The sequence below is a fragment of the Topomyia yanbarensis genome, chromosome 2 (assembly GCF_030247195.1).
Source record: "Topomyia yanbarensis strain Yona2022 chromosome 2, ASM3024719v1, whole genome shotgun sequence".
NCBI classification, from domain to species: domain Eukaryota; kingdom Metazoa; phylum Arthropoda; class Insecta; order Diptera; family Culicidae; genus Topomyia; species Topomyia yanbarensis.
In genome coordinates, this window is record NC_080671.1 from 20573867 (window position 1) to 20584927 (window position 11061).

Consider the following 11061-nt stretch of genomic DNA (forward strand, 5'->3'; position numbering starts at 1 on the left):
AAATCGTTAACCATCTTGTTGATTAATGAATGCAAATCAACATTCAACTAAGACGCTCAAAATGTTTGTTTTGAAACGGAAAAAAATGTTGGTAAAAGTAAGAGTGTTCCGTATAAATAAATACCATTCCAGAAAACTTCAGAACCATTTCCTAACTATTCATATAATACTCACCATATTGGGAATACTATTGATACATTCTATCATTATAATTCAACTATTATACTACCATACTCATTTAGTTACCATTTCCAATACCTTCTGTTCGAGAGTGGACTGTAACTTGGTGATTATAGGCGAACCGACGAACTCCGCGAATTTTCCACCACGTAATTCGGAAACCGGATAGAAATACTTGCGTTTAGTTTTAATAATGTATTTCGTCTAATTACATGTGTTACTCTTGCTTAAATTTGCTTCACTCAAAAAAACTAATCTTCGACTGCATGTCTTAACACGACGAAAGTAGGATACCTTATGCCATTTATCCTCCAATACAGGTAGCATTTTTCTTCCCTTTCGCGCGCTTCGTTTGCGTTGCGTTTGTTACGCTGACGTAGCGCAGCGGTGCGTGTTGCCATATTATCTAGGCAGGCTGTGTTTAAAAGTTACACACAAAATTTTCATTCGTGACGTTTAAACGGCCCGAACATCCTCCCCCGCGAGAAGCTGGTTGTCCAATATCGGTAAAGGAGCCAGTTTGTGAATTGGGCGCTTCAAGATACCGACCCTGGTTCGGACATCGACAACACGGATCAATCCATCCGATCCTGAGTAAGTTTTGTCTACTCTTCCTAGTTTCCAATGCTGCGGTGGTAAGTTGTCGTCTCGAATGATTACCACCATGATTCCAGCTTTAATGTTCTCCTTTCTCTTGTCCCATTTTTGTCGTATCTGCATCTCCTGCAGATATTCTAGAGACCAGCGTTTCCAGAACTCCTCACGCAAATGCTGGACATACTGCCACCTGGAAAGCCGATTGACAGGAATTCCGTCGTAGCTTGGCTCCGGAATAGCAACTAAAGGTCTGTCGATCATGAAATGTCCCGGAGTCAAGGGTTCAAGCTCTGATGGGTCGTCGGAGGCCGCATATAATGGCCGAGAATTGAGCTGAGCCTCAATCTGGCAGAGTAATGTCGAAAATTCAGACATTGTAAGTAGGCATGAATTCAAATTTCTTTTCAAGATTGCCTTCATGCTTTTAACCCCTGCCTCCCAAATTCCTCCCATGTGTGGTGCATTTGGAGGAATCATTTTCCATTCAATCTGTCGGGATTGACAGAATTCTTCTAACTTCAAATTGGTGGTTCGATCCTTGAAAAGGCGGTGCAGTTCGATCAAGTCGTTGCGGGCTCCGATAAAGTTTGTCCCGTTATCGGAAAATATTTGCTCAGGGACGCCTCGACGAGAGACAAATCGCAACAATGCGGCAATAAATGCATCAGCAGACAGGTCCTCAACCAGCTCCAGGTGAATTCCCTTAGTAACCAAACACACAAATACGCTCACATATCCTCTTACAGGTGCTACCTTTCTACCAGTCTGCTTAATTAACATAGGACCTGCAAAGTCAACGCCCACCTTGGTGAAAGCGGGAGCTTTGTCGCATCTTGCTAACGGCAGGTCTCCCATGAATTGGCTTGCACACGGAGGTTTTAATTTGAAACACCGCACGCAATTTCTTGTCACCTTACAGCAGAGCGAGCTCCAAAAATCCAAAAATGACGACGAAGCTGGGCTAGAAGAGCCGACGGTCCAATGTGTAGGTTCTCACGATGTACAGCTTCAATTAATCATTTGACAATCACATCATCCTTTGGTAAGACCCACTGATGCTTCACGCCGTACGGCAGATTTGAATGCCGAAGACGCCCGCCGACACGAATCATTCCATCGTCCATGAAAGGGTTCAACATAGAAAATCTCTTGCAGTACTCACCGGACCCAATGATGGCTGCTTCCTTACCAAAATGTTGCAATTGAACCACCCGAACAATCACCTTCAAGGAGTGGCGCATTTCAAACACAGTTGGGAACCGCTGTATGATTCGCTTCTTCTTCACCTTTTCCTTCGCGTTCCAGCAAAATCGTAAAACGTAGGCAAGGATTCGCTGGAGCTTTCTGAAGGACTCGAACTTCTGGAAAATCGGTAACGGCTCCGATTTCATTGTCATAGAAACAATAGTGGATCGCCGCAACTCAGGCACATCGTCATCGGACAGCGGTTCTGGATCAACCACCTGATATTCTTCATTGTGCAGGAACAACGGTCCATTCCACCAAAGGTCGTTGTTCTCAAGACCATCAGCAGTTTGACCGCGTGACACATCGGCCGGATTATCCAGCGTGTGAACATATTTCCATTTGAATTTCATTCCTGTCGCAGTAATTTCACTAATTCGATTGCGTACAAACACTTCTAAATGGTCCGGATTCTTAGCTAGCCATGCTAGCACCACTTGACTATCCGACCATAGTGTAATGTCACGAAAAGACAGTTCTAATGCTGAAATCACTGCTCTCACCAATCTGTGCAGCAAAAGCGCAGCTAGAAGCTCCTTTCTTGGAATGGTCAACACTGTCTTCGGAATAATCTTCGACTTGGCACACAGCAACCGTACAACCGTAGCTTGACCAGACACGATTGACCTGATATACACGCAAGCCCCGTATGCCTCCATACTTGCGTCACCAAATCCATGAAGCTCGAAAGCAGCAGCTCCAGTCACCATCACATGACGAGGGATGCGAAGGCGTGTAATACCACACAATGCACTAAGAAAATAATCAAATTTCTTCCTCAAATCACCCGTGAGCTCTTCATCCCATTCCACTTCTTCTTTCCAGATATTCTTCATTAGAAGTTTGCCGACAACGATAACTGGTGCCACAAGTCCCAACGGATCAAACATTCTCGATACCAGTGAGAGCGCTTGTCGCTTGGTTACGTCCCTTTCACTCACTACTGGAAGGGAGATGTACTGGAGAACGTCCAAATCGGGGTTCCACATTAGCCCTAATGTTTTGATTACCTCACTTGTTCCGCTTTCATCAATACTGACCAGTTCGTACCGGTCCTTTTCCGGAATACGCTCCAGCAGTACCGGATTGTTTGATGCCCATTTGTGCAAATGAAATCCACCAGCCTGAAGGAGATGAATCAACTGCACCTGAGCTTCACTTGCTTCATCCAACTTGTTGAATCCGAACAACGCGTTATCGACATAAAAACTGTTCTTCACTATATCTGCAGCTAGCGGGTACTTGGAGCTTTCGTCGATAGCCAGCTGCAAGAGTGCCCGCGTTGCTAAAAACGGGGCAGAAGCCGTGCCGTAGGTGACAGTTGTCAGCTCTAGGACGCGAAGGGGATCGGAAGGATTTTTCCTCCAGAATATACGAGATAGCGGCGTATGCCGCCGATCGACTAAGACTTGCCTATACATTTTGGCCACATCAGTAGCCAACACATGAAGCGGAATACGGAATCGAAGTGAGATGGACTGTAAATCGCTCTGGATGATAGCACCAATCTTCATTACGTCGTTGAGCGATCGACCAGATACCTTAGCGGACGCATCGAACACTACACGACACTTAGTAGTGGTATTTGAAGGTCGCAGAACAGCATGATGTGGTAAGTACCACTTAATGGTGCCTACTGGATCCTTGTTTACATCAACTTCTTCACAGTGGCCAAGACTCTCGTACTCGTCCATAAATTCCTGGTACTGCTTCATCAAGTCCGGATACCGTAACAATTTTCGTTCCAATCCATGGAACCTTTTTAATGCCATCGACCTAGAATCTCCCAGCTCGCTGACGGACTCCTTCAGAGGCAGCTGGACTATGTATCGCCCGGACGCATCTCTACGATGGGTAACCTTAAAATGCTCTTCACACTCATCCTCATCATTGCACGATTTATCAGCACTAGCAACATCTTCGACTTCCCAAAATCGTTGAATGGACTGGCTTAAATCGTCCATCGTGATTGTATGCGAGTGAACTGCTCCATCTGATGCCACACCATCATTATACACGCCACCAACAACCCAGCCAAATTGGGTCTCGCGCAAAATGGGTAGACCCTCAGCCAACATAATCTCACCAGGTAGCAACAACTTCAGGAACCATTCGTTACCCAAGAGCATATCCACTTTGCTAGGATGCAAGAACTTCGGGTCAGCCAATTGAACACCAACGGGAATCTCTAATGCACTGTTCATAGCCGACGTAGGGAGATCTGCAGTGACCTTGTCGGTGACAAGGCATTTGATTTTTGCGTGGAAATCAGCGTACCTTGAAGATAGATGCACCACACAATCACTAGCGGATTCTATTTTCGCGCCATTGACTCTGAACAACGTGACCTTTGAAGCATTCAGCATCAATCCCAGCAAATCAGCCGCTGAACGTGAAATTAAATTTACTTGGGAACCACTGTCCAATAATATTCTACACGGGTGGGGCTTGTAGTTTTTATCAAAAACATCCACTACCGCCGTGAGCAACAGCACTTGCTGCGAATGAGTAGCCAAGTTGTTGCATGTTGCTACTGTCGGAACCGTTGCTGATGGTGCATTCTCTTGCTCTATTACAGGTGGTTCCGGAGCCACCTTAGGTTTGTCCTCTGCGTGCAACAGGCTATGGTGCCGACGCTTGCCCTTCTGGCACGATTTGTCCGACGAACAGTCGATACTTCGATGGCCTCTTCTTAGGCAGTTGAAGCAAACGTTTCTCTCACGTACCTTCACCAATCTTTGCGGAACCGGTAGAGATTTGAAATCAGCGCAGTTATGATTTGCGTGTACCTTACCGCAGAAATCGCACTTTATTTCCGTCTCGCTCGACGAAACCGTTGCATGTACCTTTTGACCCGGCGGTTTGCTAGGTGCATAAACAGATTTAACGGGAATTGTAGCCTTCTGGTAGCTGATTTCAATTCTCTCCAGAATGAAAGTCTGTTCCTTCAGGAACGCCAGCATTTTTTTGTATTCGGGGAGCTCTCCATGATTAACCGATGACTCCCATACATGACGAACATCAGAGTGCAACGCTGCGGCCAAAAGCTGAATCACGAAATCCTCTCCAACACCTTCGAATTGTCGTTCAAGAAATTTCAGCCCTTCGACATGTTTACTGCATTCATCCACCAGATTGCGTAGCTCCAAATGACTCTTCTTAGTCATGCGCTTAAGATTCAGCAGACCGTGAATATGGGAATCTATGGCATGACGCTTGTTCTCGTACCGCTCTTCCAGGATTTGCCACGCATGGGCATAGTTGCCCTCATTGATTGTTTTTGCATCAATAAGACCAGCTGCACTACCGACCAGAGCTTTCTCCAGATGGTATAGCTTGACAGCTGGTGGATCTGGACCTCTGTCCACGAGGTCCTTGAACCTGGCCTTGAATTTTGGCCAGCTTTCGTACCGACCATCGAATGTGGGAATCGGCATGCGAAGCGGTTGGTGAATTACAACTGGTGCTTGCTGGTTATTGCCATTCCTTGTGAGCTCTGTGGTAGCAGCAGCAGCCGCCGCGGTTGCGTTGATCTTGGTGAGCTGTTCCTCCAACATAATAGAAACATTATCGTACAGGATGTCGAACTCTTCATACTGCTGGTCATGTTGTTCGTAGTCCTCGACCGCCGTTAGTTCCATTATTCGCTCGTGAACATCGTTGTAATCCTTTTGAGCTGCTTCTAATTTCCGCAGATACACCTTAACCTCAGCTTCTGTCAGCTGAGCCACTTCCTGTTCATCGGGGCATATAGTATGGAGGATACGAGTAACCTTACCTTTGGCTACGCCACGGCGGTGGACGAGCTTATCCATGTTCTCTCCGGAGACCAACTTCTCCGTCAACTTAACCTTCTTCTTTTTCTTCTTGATGCGAGGGGTCGAAAAATCTAGAGTAGACTGCCCAAGTGCAGAACTAGCTCCAAATTTCGTTGCTTCTTTATGCTTTGGATCACTTCTTTTCGACATGCCACCGTAAACACCACATCAGGTCAAGCCCTATGCTCGACGATGGTTGGGAACACAGCCAAGTCTATGCTCACGCAACCGGTAACTCAAGGGCACAGATGGTCACAGATTTTCCACCACGTAATTCGGAAACCGGATAGAAACACTTGCGTTTAGTTTTAATAATGTATTTCGTCTAATTACATGTGTTACTCTTGCTTAAATTTGCTTCACTCAAAAAAACTAATCTTCGACTGCATGTCTTAACACGACGAAAGTAGGATACCTTATGCCATTTATCCTCCAATACAGGTAGCATTTTTCTTCCCTTTCGCGCGCTTCGTTTGCGTTGCGTTTGTTACGCTGACGTAGCGCAGCGGTGCGTGTTGCCATATTATCTAGGCAGGCTGTGTTTAAAAGTTACACACAAAATTTTCATTCGTGACGTTTAAACGGCCCGAACACCTTCCATGTATACTATATTGGAGATTTGTATACTACATTGTACTTTTTGTGCCAGAGGTTCTCTGGGTGGTCTTTGTTATTCGTATATCTGTTTACGCTACTCCAAAAATCAGTAGTTTAACATGGTCAAAAATCCTCGTTTTGCAATAATATAGCGATAGATTAATTGGATAAAGCGTCAGTCCACTTAGTGTCAATGAAGCTTTCTTCAGAAGATGACGTGTAAAAAATAAACCTTCATCAATCGATAGAATTGAAATGTGGAGGGGTTAAAGTTCTTTTTTTCCACCAAATATTTTATGCATCGCTAGATCTAAAATATACATGTCATCATTATCTGTATGGTTCATGAATGGTATGTTGTCAAAATGTATATGGAAAACAGCACATTTTGATATGGTGACTGTTCTTAACAACCCGTTGTTTGTATGGTCGAGTATGGAAAAACGACACTGGTTATGTTCGATATTGTACCAGGCAATGGTTAATCTATTGTTGAACGAACCATATTGAAAACGGTTTTTAGACTTTTGATGCAATGGTTGGCATATGGTACACATTTATGCGGGATGTCAATCAATTCATTTAAATACGGAAAATAAATTCCAAAATTACAATCGAAAAAATCATTATAAACGACAAAATATTTACTTTTAAACCACTCTAATAAGTAGTAAAGTTAATTTCTCTTTTTATAACCAACATAGGAATTCAGCGCACAAAAATTTCTTTAAAAATTGTTTGAACCTTCACAACAAAATAATTATTTTTGAGCCACCCTATGCATAATGAAAATTTTGTTACAAGTGGTAATATCGAAAACGATTTAGTACACGAAAATTAATAGACACAAATTTTAAGAACGATTTCGAAATTTTTTTTTTTGTCAAAAACGAATTCAGCGTATAAAAAATACATAAAAACGTCCTATATGAACCGATACGGCAAAGTTTGGACTTTAGTCCACCTTTTGTTATAAGTCGTGCCACTGTGCGTTGTACCTTTCATTTAAGACTAAGTTTGTAATAATCGATTCAGAAAATGCCGAGAAATTGATGTGGACAAATTATAACAAGATTTTCTATGTAACCGTACTCTTCAATTCGTATCTCCGGAACCAAATGTCGGATCAAAATAAAATTCAATAGCAGCCGATGGGAACGTTGTACCTTTCATTTGCGACTAAGTCTGTGAAAATCGGTTCAGCCATCTCTAAGAAACCGATGTGAACATTTTGTTGACGTGTCTCGGATAGAAAGTCGGTTTTTGGAGCAATTGCATAACCTTTCTATATGAGAAAGGCAAAAATGTTCTGTATTACTGTTTGACAAAATTTTCTAAACGCTTTTGCGCCCGTTAAATTTCTTTCATAGCGGCTTTAGGAATTACTCCGTCATTTTTAGAGGAAACTAATCGTTGTATATAGTTTACATAACTCTTCATAATAACTCGAGAGATTGATAAACTACTTTATTGCTATTACTCCAAAAACTATACAAAAAGCACCTTTTCACCTATACAGCCGGCCAGTCTTCCTCAAGCGATCGAGAGCTTCGATAAAATCACACCAATTGCGTTACTTATTGGTCCCTTGCGCACAAAATACCATCGAACCGGCTTCCTACGATCATTTTTGTTTTCTCGCTCGTCTACCGTTTTCACTCCAAATCCGGATATTGCCAATTTGGCATGGTGTTAGTGCTCGCAAACACTTTCGCAGCGCGACTTAGTTTTCACGAAAAGTCCGATCAAGCCGACCATCCAGCCGGCCGGCCTTCCCAACCAACCAGTCAGCCAGCTAGCCAGCCAGCCAGCCGGCCGGCCAACCAAACCCAAAGCCGCGCTCGTTTCAACGGCGATAAAACCCAACTGCGATTGGCTATAAAACTGTTTCCTTTTCTTTCTTTCGGCCTTTCGGTTCGCTCGCCGCCCGGTTTCGTGGTTTGGCGGTGTGTGCGAGCGCGATATCTGGCGCCGCCCCTATCTCGTTAAACAACTTGAAGTGCTTTTTTATCGAACATTTATCTCCGAGAAGCGGAATGGTTGATGGGGCTGATGGGTAAATGGGTGTCCGCGGATAAAAGCGTCGATGGAAGGGGTGGAGGGGGGGGGGTTGCCTTAAGGTTGCATGCAACGGTTTTATCTGGTGCGACATGCGGTTAGCATTATCCCCCCATATTGTTGCCGGCTGCTGGCTGGTCTGTGCCGAATGAATCTTAATGCAAAAGAGCGAGTGAGAGAAAGGTTCCCCGCTTGGAATGGGAGAACTTGTTTTTTCGTCTTGAAGACCCGCGACTCCCCAAAACAGATGCGTTCCGCGCAGGTGGGGGTCGGGCGGTCGGGTTGTGAAGGCTGCGGCTGGCTGAGCGACTCAAGGGGATAACGAATGAGAAATGGTACCACTTTCGATGAGGGAGAGGAGAACCAGTCGCCCGGTTGTTGGTTGATGAAGCAGAACCGAAGATCCCGGCGTGGTGAGTGAAATATTTTACCACTTACCTTTCTGGGAGCAAGCAACGCGATCAGCGCTACAGCGATCTTGGCTATTGTGAGTGTGGGTGGATAACTAACCCGGTGATCGTCACTTCTGTTGCGGGTAGCCGTGATTGGTTGGTGGACGTGTTCAACAGCTACTACTGGTTGCCATTTTGTCAGCGTAATACTTCACAAGGGAGTATCCACTTTGCACTATATGACTGTGTGATTTTATTTTATGAATCACGCTCTCTAACAACTGAACACAGTTAAAATTATGTTTTTCTATTTGCATGAGTTGCCTATTATGGCTTATCCCACCACACTCAGGAAACCAAGTCTGCAACCAAAGTGGAACAAAAGTCACTGATAAGCTGTTCTGTCCTGCTTTCTCTTTCCCTTGTGGCTGACCGGGGTGGGATATGGCAGCGATATTTATTCAAAACACTCAACTCAGTCATACTTGTATAATGATGCTCTCCAGTCTACCGTAATCAAGCTCATCCAGCCGATCCGGAAAAAGTGTCACCCAGTTGAAAATGTGTTGAATTGGTTTCCTGGGATTGGCGGTACCCACCTCCCCCCTCCCTAGCGGCTTCGATCTGTCTGAATATGTGCATTGTTGTCCGGCAACAGTTGGCAACGGTCATCGGGAAAATCTGGACTTGGTCTGCTGTTGTTTGCGATAAAATTAATATGATTATTGTTTTGCAACTTTTTTTCTGCTTCGACTGATGTGTGTTACGCCGAGTTGATGACAAACCCCTTTATGGTTGGCATTCGAGGCGTGAGTAAACGGTCAATCATCTGCCGTAACCTATTCCGGGGCTCACAGTTGAGCTAAGGTGCTTCTTAAGGGGTGAGTAGACATTTGCGATTGACCCGCTCCATCAATCGCTTCCGGTACGTTTTTCTCAGTTTTTTTCATTTCCACCACCGCATGATTTTTCCTCGTTGTCCCAGGGCCGCAGAGAGAAAATAAGGGCCCGGGGGGTCCAACGTATAAGCCCCCACCACTGTCTATTGCCTGAGTACAAAAAAGTCAATGTTTGAAATCCATTGGAGTTCACTGATATTATGTATAGTACACTGAAATTTTATGTTCATGTAGCAGTTTTTTGCTCCAGTTGGTTGTAGTGCCAATGAAGAAAAAAAGTAGATTTTTTTTATACTTTGGGAGTTTTTAATACCTCTTTGACAGTTTTGGTGACTTTGAAAAGCGCCATTTTTGTCAATAGTATTTATAAAAGTAAGGAAATGGCAAGATTAAAAATGTAGTAATTACAAAAATTAAAATTATCTAAACGGCGATCAACGGGAAAAGATAAAAAGAACAATAAGCAAACTAAATATTAAAAGAATGTACAAAAGTGCTAAAAACAACAAAATCAACCAAATAAACAAATTAATGTCAATTCGTCGCTGTTGTGCTATCTTATGACAAGCGCCATTTTGTACATTTCGAGAAAAACGATTTTTAAAGTTTGAGATTGAATATCTTGAAACTTATAAATGGTATAAACAAATTAAAGAAGACAAATGATGCTTCTATCTATTCTGCATTAATCACTCAAATATTACGAAAATCGGCTAACTACATTGCGAGTTTTCTTTAAAAATGTAAACAAAGGTCGGTCTCACACGTGTCATAGGTGTGTATTGATCACAAAATTTGTATGGCGTGTCATAATCGTGCATGGAAAATTTTCCATTGAAAAAAATCATCAATCATTAACTTTTATTCATATCTTTGGCTTCATTTGGTGTATAAACAATCGGTGAGATGCATTTTGAAGGCAATAGGTCAGGGAATCTAGAAAAAATAGCAATTTTTGGTTACAGTGTTGCCAAATATGCTATATTTCTTGTTTAAAACTTAAATTGCATTTTTCTCACAGTTCGCGCATTTTTGTTTGGAAAATGATTATTCCATTGTGTTTATCAGATAGTTTTACATATAAAAACATCTCACACATAAAGATAATTAGAGCCAATCCCCAGACACAGTCATTTGAAGCAAAAAATTAAAAATTACTCAGCACGTTTCTCGCTATATCTCAGTAACCAAGCAGAATGTCAAAATTCTGTAAACGCCACTTTGTAGAGATTTTTTAGACAAGTAATGTGGCATATCTAACTCAGTTTACCCCAA

The 11061-nt window shown here is 43.2% G+C and overlaps 2 protein-coding genes across 2 annotated transcripts; both read right to left on the reverse strand.

Annotated features, from left to right (window-relative positions):
* Nucleotides 1–636: 636 nt before the first annotated feature.
* On the reverse strand, nucleotides 637–1632 carry LOC131679344 (uncharacterized). The gene has a single exon (XM_058960056.1). It carries the CDS (start codon nucleotides 1630–1632, stop codon nucleotides 637–639), a length of 996 nt encoding a protein of 331 aa, XP_058816039.1.
* Nucleotides 1633–1793: 161 nt separating this feature from the next.
* Nucleotides 1794–5990, reverse strand: LOC131679345 (uncharacterized). The gene has a single exon (XM_058960057.1). The coding sequence runs from the start codon at nucleotides 5988–5990 to the stop codon at nucleotides 1794–1796; it is 4197 nt and encodes a 1398-aa protein (XP_058816040.1).
* Nucleotides 5991–11061: the final 5071 nt, after the last annotated feature.

What these genes read in the sequence shown, in the direction of transcription:
- LOC131679344 (XM_058960056.1), bottom strand. Translation starts at nt 1,632, where the DNA reads ATGGGAGACCTGCCGTTAGCAAGATGCGACAAAGCTCCCGCTTTCACC.
- LOC131679345 (XM_058960057.1), bottom strand. Translation starts at nt 5,990, where the DNA reads ATGTCGAAAAGAAGTGATCCAAAGCATAAAGAAGCAACGAAATTTGGA.